At 43.9% G+C, this 15,817-nt stretch overlaps 1 protein-coding gene across 3 annotated transcripts in view; it reads right to left on the bottom strand.

Moving 5' to 3' along the window:
• Opcml (opioid binding protein/cell adhesion molecule like) overlaps positions 1–15,817 on the bottom strand; it is a 1,138,727-nt gene that overhangs the window by 11,468 nt on the left and 1,111,442 nt on the right. For 2 of the 3 annotated variants that reach the window (XM_057766994.1, XM_057766996.1), the window contains exons 5-7: positions 8,287–8,424; positions 7,741–7,861; positions 7,127–7,278 (exon numbers count right to left, since the gene is read on the bottom strand). In XM_057766994.1, coding sequence (XP_057622977.1) covers positions 7,127–7,278; positions 7,741–7,861; positions 8,287–8,424 — 411 coding nt within the window. The remainder of the gene's footprint in view (positions 1–7,126; positions 7,279–7,740; positions 7,862–8,286; positions 8,425–15,817) is intronic. The other variant, XM_057766995.1, reaches the window with a different exon arrangement.

Here is a 15,817-nt window from a genome sequence, read left to right as displayed (position 1 = left end):
AGGCGCTTCTGCCTTCAAGGGTGACTCACCTCTGCCCAGACTGCCAGCTGCTAACAAAGTGTCCAGATTCATCCAAAGCTTTCAGAAACAAACGTCATCTCCCAGACACGAATGTGCCTCAGATGAGGTCTCAAAGCTTAAAAATGTAGGGTACATTACATATGGTGAAGACATTGGGATATGCTGCTGGCTTCCCTTTCTCTTAGCAAATTGCATTGAAAATACGGCATCTTTCATCAGTAATGGCAGGATAAGTAGCTGAAATTCTACTAAAATGGCAGGTGGGAGGGTGAATGCATTGAAAAAAAAAAGGCACAAAGAAACAAACCCCATGGGCAAGTTGAACTTGTTGCTAACACAGGAGATCAAGGCAATATCTGAAATCTAAGGAGCTACAGTTTTGTTCTGAAATTTGGATGGGTTTATGAGCGCGATTATGAACCGCACGACCTTCCTAATGAGGAACCAAAAGGATAATGATGTTCGCGGTGATTAAAAGAGGAGCAGGGAAATCTAATTAGAGGATGTGTGCGCGCACTTGTTGGTGAAACGTAAACCTATTTTCAGCAGCGCTGGCTGATGAACGCACATTTCCCTTCAAAGAACTTTCTCTCCATTGTCTTTAACTACAGTGGAGACCACGGCCAACACCAGCACCGTGTTGTTTTATAGTGAGATTAGCCAGGTTTTGCAGTAAACTATGAAGGGCAGATAAAGTGGGAAAAGCAGTGGCCATCTTTGTTTTGTTCTCTTCTCAAGCCCTGTTCTGTCCTCCTCGCCACAAAAGACAACGGCTTAGCAAGTCAGTGTCAGAAGCTAATTCATATCTGTAGGCTCCTGTCACAAACGAGAGAGAGAGAAAGAGAGATAGAGATAGAGAGAGAGAGAGAGAGAGAGAGAGAGAGAGGACTCCTCCCTAAGCTGTGTGCCTGTGCTGACATCAGCACACCCCGGGTGCTCAGTGTTAAATTCGAGATGCTTAGGCTAATAGCCAGATGTCAATGATTCACAGAGAGGAGGTGGGGTGCCAGCCGGTGACAAGGAACCTCATCAGGAATGAAATGTGAAATGTCTGCATTTTCCCCTCTCCTAATATGTTGACATTTTGCAGGTTGGGAAAAATATAAATGATTATGCTGCTGTCATCAGCCAAAAGCAATGGTATTTCTCTCTGACTCATTCTCTCCCACCTGGATTTAAGCTGTGGATTTGTAAAAAAAAAAAAAAAAAAAAAAAAAATCATATACGTTATCAGCAGGAAATGGACAGATATGTGCAGAGCTGGATGTGTTTGCAAGGATGTCTTCCTAAAGAGTGGATTGGAATGTTTGATGCAGTCTCCTTCAGAAGGAACATGGGGGGAGGGCTACATTTCCAATTAGAATCTGGCTGTGAGGATGGCAAGGAGGCACGGGAAAATCAGAGAAATAATGGTATGGCTTCCCTGCAGTGAGAGAACTAAGTGTCCTTTTGAGGATCTAGCTGCCCTTTGGTTGGCAAAGGATTTTAAACGAACAGCGGCTGTAACTGATGCCCCCATTGACTGGAAGATTTATTTACTAATTCGACCAACATTTGCTGGGCAATGACTATTGCCAGACACGGTGCTACATCCTCTAAGTGCAGAAACAAACACAAACAGAAGACGCGCCTACGGGCATGCCACTACAGGAATTTAAGGATGAGGGATTGCTTCTTCAGGGAGATGCAGAAATGCTCTGCAAATGGGCTGCCAGAGAGGACACACTTGGAGGATAAGTGTGGCTTTATCAGGCAGAAGAGAGAGCATGTGCATGTGACCCTCCAACATGCAGGAAGAGCTACAAGACATATAGGCTGGAAAGCAACGCGGGATTAAATCTGGTGTTGCTGCTTGCGTGGTAGCATGTCTACCTGAGGGACTTATGTCAGACCATTTACATCCTCCCAGCTCTGGGCTCTTCTTCCATGACATGGAAATAATAAGAACTTCGTGACAATGGATTCTTAGGTTCTTAAGGCCATGTGTGGCTGACACTTACAGGTTTTTCATTTCTCGAGAGTGGAACTCAACATTTTATTATAATGGACTCTGTACCTGTTTATGCGATGTCAGAAGCTCTGTCCCTACTCATTCCTCATCCTTGGTATAACTATCAGAACACAGTAGGCACCAATAAGACATTTGTTGACGAGATGAACAGATGCATTGAGGGAGTCATCCTGATCATTGCCTTAGCTGATGGGATCTGGAGGACACAGGGCCCCGCCTGGTGAGTACCTAGGGTGAGGTGTATGTAGCGGGGAGGGGAGAGCCAATCAGTAAGGTTGTAAGACAGGTTGATCTCAGAATGCGCACAGCCTCAGTGGCATGCTTCTCTGGTAGGCAGGAATCTTCAGCCACTGAAATGACAAGGTCCTTTTGGGGTGTGCGACAAGCCATTTGGGAGGGAGTACGAAAAAGAAGGAAACCAGTGGGAGGGAAGATGAGCACCCTGGTCAGATGCATTCTATAGCATGTGATCACGGCAAGTGGGCGGCAGTGGTGAGGGAGGCTGGAGTCCATTGGCAAAGGCTCCTTGGTTAATAGAAGAATAAACATGAGGGTGAGGGTACTAGTGAGAGGGCGCAGCAGAAAAGAATGCACAGGCTGAATTGAAGGGGACCCAAAGGAGGAAGAAATAGCAGCTGGTTCTGTTAGGGATCCAGGGAATAAGTGGGTTACAGTTTGGCAATCAAGAGCCTTAAAGGTACAGGTTAGTAGGATTCACTCTGTGGCTACCACTCTTCCCCGAGCCTAGGATTCCCTAAGTAACTTGCTTACAAGTCACATCCCCAAGGCCATTCATCAAGGCTTTGATTAAGTGGTCCCAGATTAAGGCTCACAAATTTGCATTTTTAAGACTCCTTGCATTAATCTCATGCAGGTCCAGACAGGCGGCTCCTATGACACTTGAAAACATGGGTGACCTCTCCAGCTCTCGCTGTTGTCCTCCCTTGAGACTGACTTGTTGGGCTTGTGGAGGGGAACCAGGAACAGACAAGATGGAAAGGTAAGAAGGAAGTCATCTCCTTGTGATCACAGGATTCAGAAGCAAGTTTTGGAAGGTAGGGTGGAGGAGAGTGGCTGGGGGGGGGGGGGGGGCTCTGGAAATCTTGGTGTTATAAGGAGAGAGATCCTGGGACCTGAGGAAGTAAAGGCTGCAAATCCTATGATGATGCGGGCCTTGGGGCATATGCTGGAGAGAAGCCAAACTCCCCTGTGCTCACTCCTTATAATGGGCCTGGAGCCACTTGAGTAGACAGTGCTGTTCAGGATGATTTGATAATGAAAAAGAAAGAGAAGACAGAAACAGGGTTTTGTGGGGCAGAGCGAGAAGGCAGGGACACTGTGTGAGACATGGTATGAAGGCAGGGGCATTGTGTGGGGCAGGGTGTGAGGGCAGGGGCACTGTGTAGGGCATTGCGTGAAGGAAGGGCCATCATATAGGAGATGGCTGAGGTAAGCAACTTGTTGATACCATACCAGTTGGTCACAAGCATCCTCCATGGACTGAACTAAAGTAGAACTCAAGCACCGAGGCCCTGGAATTTAAAGGCCTGACTTAGGTCACAGTTCAGATGCTTACAAGCCAGGGATGATTTGAGTTGTCACTCTCAGTTCTCAGTTTCCACACATAGAAAACCACAAGAAATTTAGCACATACTTTATAGGCTCAGTAAGTGAGATACCTAGGAAAAGATCCTGCCAAGCTCATTGAGAGAATTTTCCTAAGCCAGTCAGCTAAGAAACAACACAGGCTGCACACTAAGTCCTTCTGGGACACACCCCTTTCTCTCAGCTTATCACATCTTACTCTGATAGCTGAACTTTTAGTATCATTAATACAACTTTTGATCTTGGCTTACTGTCACATACTCATTCATCCACAAAATCTTCTAGATCAGCTACTATGTACGAATCTCTATGTCAGATTATATAGAAATGCTAAACATGGTTCCTAGGTCCAAGGATATTATAGAATTAAGGGGGAAAAGACGTGTATCAAATAAAACAACTTGAGGGGAAAGTCCTAAGTTTAAGGTAAAGGCTGTGGAATTGGGGAATCTACCTGCTGTGTCCAGATTATGTGCTTATCTATTTCTCAGGACAATGTGTTGTACCCATTTGGGTAGATACTGAACACATTCTTGTAGAATGAACACTGTGAGGATACCATGGGCAAATCAAGATATGACAAGTGTATGAGGTGGGGGGTGCTGATCTGCATAGAGTCTAGGGAAGTCTTCCTCCAGGAATGGATGCTGAAAGTGGGTTCCAATTAGATGAGTGAGACCAAGGGACTTAGAGGTCTGGAGAGTGCTGTAGTTAAAGGGAAGAGGAGACTTGGGAGGAAATAAAAGCAGATGTCCTTCTGGCCAATATCCTGGCAGGTATACAAATAGAGACAATGACCATATGGGGCACTTCACAGTAAGTGTTGGTAGACATGGAAAAGAATTGTGGCATCTAGCATCCATAGGAAAGGTTCAGTAGTTTTAGTTATTTTGTTAAACTTTGTTGTACTGACAATTCACAATCTTTCCAATTTCATATCAGTAATCTGAGGCCTTCCATCTTTGGGTGTTGTCTAGATTTATTTATAGGTCCCTTTATTTAATCCTCTCATCAGCATTTTGAGGCAGGCATAAAAATCCCAACAACCTTGTTGAGGAAAAGAAGAATGAAGGCGTTTGATTGACATGTGGCTGAATTGGGATAAGAATCTATGACTGTACTATGAAGTGGATTATGTCTACTAAGATTATTATATTAAATGTCTAGCCATGAGCATGACTCTGTTTGGCTATGAAATCTATAAGAAGGTACTTAAGTTAAATGAGGTCATAAAGGTGGCGCCCCTAGCTGGCATCATTTGTGGTCCCCTAAGAGAAGATGGCACATGTGTCAGCTAGCTGCCTTTCTTCTCCTCCCTCATCTTCATGATTTCATCTCTCCATTCTTTATTCTGATTGGCCCTCAGGAGAAAGGCCTTTATTCTGATTGGCCTCTCCCTATATGAGAACACACGTGCTATTTCTAAATGACACAATGCATTCCCTGGTGACAGCAGAAAATGACAAGAACTCAAGTACTCAAGCTATCATTTCCAAGTTCCATATTCTCTCCTCCTGAAACTTCCTTAGCCAATAGAGGGAATGAAGGTCAGAGTCCGGAATACTCTCTGATGTTTTCATTCAGTGTTATCATGACTAAGGAACAAGCATTTGTGATCTTCAAGGTTTGGCACAGTATGTCTTTCATAGCCCTAGATCCACAACTGTGTACACTAACACTTGAAAATAAAAGTGTTCCAATTTTCCATAAGACCGAGATGGACATGCCTTGGACAAGTGGGGCTGCTAGGCCTTCTCTGGATGCAGAACTAAGGACAAGCTAAAGTGACATCTAAATGTTTGAGTGTGTGGGTAAAAGTATCTTTGCCTCATTTGATTCCTTTCTGGGTAAATACTCTGGGACATGATAAAGTGTCTGAGTCTGGGTCTCATCTAACACATATCCTTCCCCTCAGTATGTTTCGGCATTACCCAAACTCTTTGGTCCTTCTTTTGTTAATCTGTAAACTGTAGGTACTAACTAGTCCTGATCAGCCCTGACATGATTCCAAGACCCAAGAAGTATTTAGTAAATAAGACATTGCCATCATGGAAAATAAGCCCAAGAACTTCCATTTTAAAGTAAAAATTTTAACACTAAGTCAGTATCCTTCTTTGTCTTTGTAAAAGGGAAAAATAAGTAAAACCATGCATGGAGTGGGGGAACTTGTCCCTAGAGACAGTCACGTAATAATCTTCTTGGTGTCTGGGCCCTGTTTCTGTCAATGTACCTCTATGCAGACAAAGCAGGGGGCTCATCCTTGTTAGCAGGGGACCGCTAGATGTTTATCATGGCATGGCAGAGTGTAGTAGGGTGAATTCACTTCTTCTAAGCTCCATAATCAAATTCCCTAAGTTTTCGTGAAAGCCATTGTATTTTACATGCTTGGTATCAGGACAGTCAAGCCACACCCCTCTGAAACCTACTATAGAGAACACACGAGGGAAGGGAGCAGGCAAGCCTATCTTTGAAGTAGGCTTAAAATACAAGAACATAGGCATTCAGGCAGGCAGAGGAAGGAAGGAGCATGCTGTACCCACCTGCCACTGCTGATGAGGGGCTTATTTCTAAGACACACACAGCACAATGCACACACAATGCAGAGAGAAAACAAAAGACATAGATCACACATTTCAGATGGTTGGTGGACAAAGTTCAATACATGTCAAACTTGTTACATCTGAAGTGCACATGGAAAAATGGGGCTCTCTCCACTCTGTTCATCAGATGCTCCCCTTTCACCAAACCTTGGCAAATAAACACATATACACGCACATGATATACCACCGTAAGCTGACTCTGGTCTATGGGATGGATGTTGCATGGGAATATGAGCACAGCAGTATGGTGAGATGGAGTGAGGAAGGAGGAGGCCTTCCACAGTAGCCATTTGTGGCCCCCAGGCATCCCCATCCATGAGGAGAAACAGATCTCCAGAAAAAGGTCTGAGCTTTTTGGAGGAACAGAAGGGCCTCCCAATGAGGATTCAGGCTTCTGTTTCTCTATTATCCCCTTGAATGAGAAGACGGCCTGATGATCCTCATGAGAATCGGGATGACAAGGGTAGTCATGGTTTACAACTAGGACTGTGATCCCAGGAGCACAGACTCTTAGTATGGAAGTTATCACATCTCCCAGTTGTTTCTCGTTGATTCCCACAAACTTCTGTCTTCTCATTTGTCTTCAGACAACATTACTGTTGAATCGTCCCATGGTTCTCTGTCCCATATGGAATCCACAATCAAAGTTGATTGAGAATTTGATTTACTCCTTTGGAAAGGAGAAAACCTGGCCAGAATAAATTATCTTGGAAGCATGACTGCGTGGCATGCTAGAGGAATGATAGGGAGGAGGATTTTTGTAGCTATGGGTGGTGGGTCGAACAATACGGATGGAAACAGGCCAAGCAGACTGTGCCTATCACCCTCCCAAGCTCCTGGAGCTCCCTCATATAGCCAAGCCCTCCAGATTCAGGCTTCCTGCACTCACCATACAGTGTGATGCTGGCATTGGTGTTCCCAAGCTTATTTGTGGCCACACAGGTATAGTTGCCATAATCCTTCTCTGAGACGTTGAAGAAAGTCAAAGTGGATATGCGGCCTTTGTTCTCAATCCTCACTCCATCCAGGCCAGTGGCTAACCTGCAGCAGGAGAAAGCACTATTGGTCCAGACCCACCGTCCAGCGGAAGCAGCAGGTATTAAAAGAAGGCAAAGGTGAGTCCTAGAATTACCACAATGAGGTCCTATTAAAATGCCCTTTCTTCTGGCTAACCCAGTCCATCAACACAAGCCTTAAGTGTCATGTCCTTTTTCGGGAGGAAAAAGGAATAGTCACACTCAAAAGGAAGCTCACTGGAAGCTAACCATGTCCATAACTAATCCAAGATTCTAAAACAAGGTCAATTTATTCTGTTGACTTCCCAGCTTCCTTCAATTTTTATTTTCCTTCTCACTTCTGATTCTAAATGGAAACTCGGTTACAAAGGAGGTTATAACACATTTTTATCTTGCTTTATTTTTCCCCTGGAGTTATTATCCTCCTTCTGGAGGATGCATGATCAATCGGCTCTGCTTCAGAGTTGCCCCAGTTCCTTCAAGGTACCTGGTATCTTCTTTGAACCACTGGAATTCAGCCATGGGGACAGCAGAGGCTTCACAGCTCAAGATGCCCTTCTGACCAACTGAAACACCAGTGTTTTTGGCTTTTGAGATATAAGGAGGGTCTGTGGAAACAAAAGCAAGCAAGCAAGAAAAAAAATCAGTGATTCCAGAGAAGAAGACATATGGACACATCCGTCCACTGGACATATGGATATACCCGTCCACTGGCGACAACCTCCTCTTAGTAAAAACCACTTATTTTTATTTTGTGAAGATGTAACATTTAAATGTAATTATTATATTTGATTCTCAGGTCTTCAGCTCAATTCTAAATTAGTCATGGTCCTTACTCACTGGGAGCTCTGAGAGTCCCAGGAAGACTCTAAATGATAACACATGCTGAGCAGAGCAATCTGATAAAACACTGCCCTTCCTGTTGGCAGGCCCTGAGTGTGGGGCTTTAAGAAAAGGGCGCTGTCACTTCTAGATTGTTGTTTTCATCCCTGCCCCTTTCCCTCTGGAACTCCCCGACAGCAGATCAACTCACAGTTTACAGTGATTTTTACTTTCCGCACATCAGGAGCGGCGACATCGTTCAAGGCGCTGCATTCGTACTCCCCGGACTGGTCACGTTTGATGTCAGAGATTTCCAGATATTCATCCTCGCTCACAAAGCCCTGGCCTTCTGGGAAAGAGAGGTGGGGCGGAAAACAATGGAGAATGGTTACTCTGGAGACAGAAACATCACCCAATCTGAAAGTGTAAAAAGAAGAGGCAAAACCGGGGAATGGGGTTGAGAATCCAAAAAAGAGATAGGAGCTACAAAGTAAGACAGTCTCTGATGGAGTCTTGAATAAATGTGTATATATATATATATATATATATACACACACATCAACTTTTTAAGAGCATTTGATAATAATGGACTATCAATATTTTTTCAATGATTATTATAAGTTAATTAAGACAGTATATTATAAATTCCCCAGTACATTAATAAAGCTTGACTACTTAAAAAGGTATGTCATGATTAATAATATAATAAAACCCTGCAAGTAATTTTAGATTTTTCTAAATAATACTTTCTTCATTGTATAGAAATGCCTTTGTATATAAAATATAAGCTTATTCTTTGTAGTAAAGAATTACTAATTCCTTGTAGTAAAAGTTAGATGCAATGTATTTTACATTTTAATACAAATAAATTCACAATTGCTGGTTCACTTTCAACCTGAGACAGATAATAAATAACCAGCTCGATTGAGCCATTCCACAATGTGCATATATATTTTTAAAAGTATTACGCTGTACATGATAAATAAATACAATTTTAGTTGTCACTTTAAAATTTAAAAATTTAAACTACAGTGGAGTAGACTAGGGACTTGATGAATGAGTTACTTTGTACAGATGTAGAAAATGCTTGAAAACTTGTCAAAATAAACATAGTAAGCAATGAGCCTGAGGTTGCTAGAAACCCCGAAGATTCCATAGCTGGTGTTGTGGGTCACCCTGAAAGACTAACTCTTACACACTGAGGAAGCTAGCAGTTTCATATCCAAAATATTTGAAGCCTGAAAAAATTGCTTCACTTTATTTTGTTAATACATGATCCAACCTTCCCTTTGCCCCTCATCTTGTTCATCGCAAAGGGAACAAGCTCGCTTTCTCTGAGTTCTGCTGAAATGCTATACTCCCCTGAAAACTAAAGAAGTGTGAAGGCCAAAAAGCAGAATCATTTTCCTGTCTTGCAGACCGGCTGCCTGATCTTCTGTACTCCTGGGATTTAAGCCAGAGAATAAAAGGTCAAAAAACAGAGGCATATACTTGCTCAACCAAATCTGTGTCCGCTGTGGCTGTGGGGCAGGGAAGTATTGTATCTATGAGGAGCACTGAGGTGTGTTGGGTGGGGAGGGGAGTGGATTCCAGTGACTTCACACCCTAACTGCTCTAGGTCTAGGCTTCTGGGACCTTCTACCACTTCTGCTGTCCATATCCCATTGCTTTTTGACACTTGCTGCCTTCCCCGACTCCATTCTCCAGTTAGAATATATTAGTCCTAGATGCTGTCTTATATTAAAGCCATCTCTAGAAAGTATGATGCCTTAGCATAGACAACCATTTTTTTCCATGACCCTTATCTATGGAAAGTGAGTTTCCCCAACTCAGCACCTCTGATAGTTCCATTCCTTGTGATTCTGAGGGAATTTTGCATTGGCTAACAGACCTCAGGGCAACCTCACAGGCATGAGTTAGCAGTTAGCAAATCCATCTGAACCAGTGTGGAGATTAATAGGTATATGACTGTCCTGAATGGTAGTCTCTATACTCCCAGCCCAGCACTCCAGGAACAACCTGCAATGGTATTACTCTGAAATTGGTCCACAGGCACAAAAGAAGATTGGAGAACAGCTGAAAAAGATGGAGGGAAATGTGGGGTCTCCCAAACAAGGCATGGGACCCCATTTGCTGGAACGCTAGGATGGCGTGGCTGGTGGAAGTCCTCTACCTTGCAATTATCAGACTGGATCATGATCTGACTCCTCAAGATTCCATCGGGGGATGTAAGCACCATCTCCTATTTTCTTAATCTGCAGAATTCTGATTTCTCTTAGTTTGAGAGTTTAACAAAGATAAATGGTATTTCCTCTATTGAAACTGGGTTGACTGACCCCTGGGAGATTTTTTAAAGAGTAAAACAAGAATGAAGTCAAACACACCCAAATGAACCTTCAGTCTCCAGTCTCACTTCGGATTTTTTTTTTTTTTTTTTTGGCAATAAATAACTTTGGATTTTTTTTTTTTGCAATGAATAAATATGGAAGAATGGGAAGTTTGGCTATTTTGGTAAGAGCCCATTTTTCTTTAAAAGCATGTACTACAGAATACCTGCCACCATGTAATTACCCCACAGTGCATTCAACAAAACAGCTATCTACCATGGCCCTGGTAGGAGCCTCAAGCAGGGCCAGTGTTTTCTTCTGTGAGGAAAATTTTTAAAAAGCCCCAGTTCAGGGGAGACACTAAGAAGATGCCCAGGAAAGGTTCCGGTCAGGCTCAAGAACGCCAGTCAACTTAGGAGCTCTGATGTCTAGACTGGAGGATGGCTTCACGTGACATGGAAGCCACATACATCTGTGTGAGCAAGGCAAACTGGCCACTGTGGGGGATTCTTAAACACCCTCTGGAATGCGGGGGTAGATTTTCACTGTCAACAATGTTGTTCTCATGAAAAGAATATATAACAGCACAAAAGGAAGAAAGAAAAAGGGGCAATCCATGTAAAATGGGGGGTTCTTATGATAATACTGCCTCATCAAATGAGAAAACAGATTTTGTCAAGTTTGTACTAGAGAGGAAGTGCTTTCCAGATTTGAATTTGCATATAAATTCCTCGGGGACTTAAAAAATCATCTTCTCATTCAGGTGTTTGGAGTGAGGGTTCCAGGATTCTGAGCTTCTCCCAGGCGCTCAAGTGAGCTGTGTTGCTGGCCTGAGACCACCCTCCAGTAACGACAGCATCAGGCTGCCTTCAGAACTGCTGCTGTCCTAGATAATCACAGGCTCGTGACTGACTGTGTCTATGCTGTAGTTTGGATCTTAAATGTTGCCTGACAGCTCTTGTGTCAGAGTCCTAGTGAAAAACTTGATGCCATTGAAAGGTAGCATTTTTTTGTTTTTCAAGAGACAGCGTTTCTCTGCAGTTTTGGAGCCTGTCCTGGAACTAGCTCTTGTAGACCAGGCTGGCCTTGAACTCACAGAGATTCACCTGCTTCTGCCTCCTGAGTGCTGGGATTAATGGCCTGTGCCAAGACCGCCTATATGGGAGGAAGCATTTTAAGAGGTGGGAACTAACGGGAGGTTTTAGATGGATGAGGTGTGGCCTTGGAGGTGATAGGGGACCATGACCCTCCCCCACTTCCTCTTCCAACCAGGAGTGGCATCACTCTGGATTATGCTTCTACCATGATACACTGCCTTGCCGAAGGACCACAGTAAAACAACCAACTATGACCTTCAGTTCCCTCAGCCCACGAGACACAGAAAACCCCTTTTTCCATCATACTCTGAACATCTCAGGCACCTGTCACAGTGATGTAAATCTAGCTTGATAACAACCATGACCTTGTTAACAGGCAGGTCAGGAAGATGCACCGAGGAACCCCTCAAGCTGGGTGAGATCTGTCTGCGCTGCATCTCCAAAGGTGCAAGCACCTCAGGAGCTCAGAGGACAGACCAAGGCTGAGGTCCAAACCCTTAAAACTGTGACTCCCATTGACTCTCCATGATGTGTTATAAAGCATGCATCTCTCCAAACAGGCTTCTTTGCTCAAGTATGGGAAGAGGTCCAGTGAAGGGGATTTAGCTGACCCTAACTACTTTGAATGTTGGATGAGATTTTTAAAGCACAACCAGTGAAGACTGATAGATGCCGGGAGCACTAGGACACTGCAGGACAGAAGCTTTCTAATATTGACTATTAGACTTCTGACTTGGTACTTCAGAGAAGAGGCAGGAAGCTGATTTTGGGGGAAGCACAGACCGGATGGTGGGAAGATGAAATATATGCTAAAATGAGGAAGGTAAGACAGACAGAGCTGGGACAAGCAAGATGCCGGGGGTCCTCAGGATTGTGAAGACACGTTTGAAGGGGTTTCTTTTACTAAAGGCTACCTGACTATAATATTTTCACAGACAAAGGACATTAGAGTAGGAATCTAGGATAGTTCCCCAGATTCTCTTTATATATGATCTTCCCTCACCAGCTGAGAATCCAGAGGCGTTATGAATCTGCCTTACACCTTCAGGCACCACCATTAAAATTTTTTAAAATAGGGGGCATTTCTTTGGAAGGATGCGATATTTCAAAGACGATCATTCAGTTCATTATACTTACAAGACTGAGATCTATACAGCTATGAATGGGCTCTTCTAAGACATGAGAGGTTACCTGTCTTGACCCAGGGTGTGTGCTTGGGGTAAAGTAGGCGAGTCATGGTTCTGTGGATACAGGCACAAGTTCTCATGTATTAAGGTCTCCAGACAACTTTCTCATCAGGCCCCCTCCGTCTACGGAATGGAAATGTAGACAGAAACTAAGCGAGAAGGATGTTTGACGGTCTTTACTGTCCTTGCACTTGCCAGCCAATAGGCATGTAATTCAAGCTTATCATGATCAGGAACTGTGTGGCACACTGTGTTCATGTCTGCAGTTTGTGGGAGCAATGTGGCACCAGCAATATAGAGACCAAGAATAATTTCACGAGCCCGAAACTTGAAGCAGATTTTTACTTTGTTCTATCTTTAGCTTGGTATTTCAGTTCCTTGCGATTTCCAGATCTCTCACAGAAGGGATAGGAGGGCAGGAAGATATCTCACAGCTGGAGGTGATGTAAGTAGTAGGGGTGACTATATCAGACAGGAAGTCTGAGGAGACACCCAGAGGCCCCCTGACCCACTTCTGCTCCCTTCTAGCCTGAGCCCCAGCCGGCTGCATGAGGCCATCTGTCTTCCGGCCCATCGCCCCTTCTGCTTCTCCAGCAGACTCCTCAGGGCACAGTTGGAAGGAAGAGAGGTCAAAGACTTCAGCCTTCCATGTTTGGGAGATTATTGTTCTGGACAGAATGTTATTCTCCTCTCTCTGAAAATCCCTGGGGACAGATTTAGAACGTGTCCTTTCCTCTCTCTTTCTCTCGACCAGACTGTTCACATCATCAAAGTCACCATCTTCTTCTTGAGGCAAGTCCAGCCCAGCTCTCCTATGGAAATGATTAAGTTACCTCAGGTGTCCCCATCCCTGCCATCCTTTTACACATGCTATTTACAGCTGCAGGTCTATTACTGAAACCGTTCTGTGAAGTTAAATACCAGCACCTGTCACAGCTTTGCCATGAGACCTGTCAGGAGGTGACACCGAGGAACATGCCCAGAGGGTGAGAGCCTCGCAGAAGCCAGTCGCAGGAGGTAATCACAGAGGGGACCTGGGATATGGAGACACAGTGGAAAGGGAAAGGCATGGGTGCCGAGTGCTCAGGAAGAAGAGGAAAGGGGAAATAAGAGGCAAGACAGAGAGCAGCTGTGGGAGATGGTGGACTGCACAGAAATCCTCACATGAGGAGTCTCCATGAGGTCCAGTGAGAGGAGCTCTTACTGATGATCCCCAGGTGTACTGAATTTGTGAGCTTGAGATCATACACACCTATTGTGTGCAGACTTTTGGCCTATCACTGTACAGTGAGGTTTTTTATTCTACCTGGGCCATTAGGCTTTTTTATTTTCACCGAAGCCAGGGGTCAATTCAAGCTATCAAAAACAGATGTTTGCTTTGCTCCTTTGCATCTAGAGTATACTGTGTTTATGAGGCACCACACACTAGCTGACATGTCTCATGCTTGGAACTCCTGCAGTGGACGTTCTGGAATAAGATAAGACAGAAGTGTTCAGGAAGATCACATCCCACTGTTTCTTGCTGTGAGGGGAATGCAGTGTAGCAGAGACCATCAGACATTTATGTAGTCTAGTGTGCTCAAATTCTACCCATTCCATCTTCCTCCTCTACTGTATTGTGCCAATAAAGCATCACACACATGCATGTGCACGCACACACACACACACAAACACACGTGCATGCATACTTGTGCACACACACACACACAAATGAGACAACTGTTGACTGGAAAACAACTTTCCTTCTGATTCTAATTGAACAAAATAAATGGGGTATAGCCCTAAACAGAAAACTCTCAATAGAGGAATCTCAAATGGCTGAAAGACACATAAAGAAATGCTAAACATCCTTCGCCATCAGAGTAATGCAAATCAAAACAACTCTGAGATTCCATCTCATACCTGTCAGAATGGCCAAGATCAAAAACACTGATGACAACTTATGCTGGAGAGGATGTGAAGTAAGGGGAACACTCCTGCATTGCTGATGGGAGTACAAACTTATATTCAGTCTCTTTGGAAATCAGTATGGAGATTTCTCAGAAAATTGGTAATCAATCTACCTCAAGACCCAGCAATACTACTCTTAGGAATATACCCATAGGATGCTCAATCACACCACAAGAATATTTGCCCAACTCTGCTCATAGCCATATTATTTGTAATAGCTAGAACCTGGAAACAATCTAGATGCCCTTCAACTAAAGACTATATAAGGAAAATGTGATACATTTACACATTGGAGTGCTACTCAGTGGGGAAAAAAAAAACAATAATGTCTTGAAATTAGCAGGCAAATGGACAGAACTAGAAAAAATGCTGAGTGAGGTAACCCAGACCCAGAAAAACAAATATGATGTGTACTCACTAATAAGTGACTTTTAGACATAAAACACAGAATAACTAAACTACAGTCCACAACCACAGAGAACTTAGACAACCAAGAAGATCCTAAGAGAGAAATACATAGATCTGCCCAGGAAGAAAAGAAAGACAAGATATTTTGAGTAAATTGGAAGCATGAAGGGGGAGGGAGGGTGGAAGGGGAGAGGGAAAAAAGAAGGGGAGTGGGGAAAATGTATAGCTCAATTAAAAGCAATAAAGTATAAAACAAAAAAGAAAAGAAATCAGCTTTCCATCTTTCAGGGACTGGGAATTCAAGGGTGACCCAGGTTCTTAACTCTCTCTTGGTGGGCTGAAGATAACTAGAATGGCACCGTGAGGACATATGACTTGATACCCAGGTACTGGCATAAAAGTGAGCCTGAGCACTGAGTGACCAGAAGTTCAGATTCATGAGGACCAAGGACCTACAAAGGTAAGTCAGGAAAGAAGTGAGCACACAAGGAAGGGTAAGCCTTTCCTTCCTTCCTTCCTTCCTTCCTTCCTTCCTTCCTTCCTTCCTTCCTTCCTTCCGTCTTGCCTCTCTCAGTTTTCTTCTTCCCTCTTCACATTTCCCCCCTCCCTTTTCATTTTCAAGACAGGTTTTTTCTGGGTATCCCTGGTTGTCCTGGAACTCACTCTGTAGACCAGGCTAGATCTCAAACTCAGAGATCTGCCTGCTTCTGCCTTCAAGTGCTGGGATTGAAGGTGTGCGCTACCACCACCAGGCAGGTAATCCTTATTTCTGT

Source organism: Chionomys nivalis, chromosome 4 (genome assembly GCF_950005125.1).
Source record: "Chionomys nivalis chromosome 4, mChiNiv1.1, whole genome shotgun sequence".
NCBI classification, from domain to species: Eukaryota; Metazoa; Chordata; class Mammalia; order Rodentia; family Cricetidae; genus Chionomys; species Chionomys nivalis.
The sequence above is the reverse complement of the archived record's forward strand: the minus strand, read 5'-3'. Positions and strand labels throughout refer to the sequence as shown.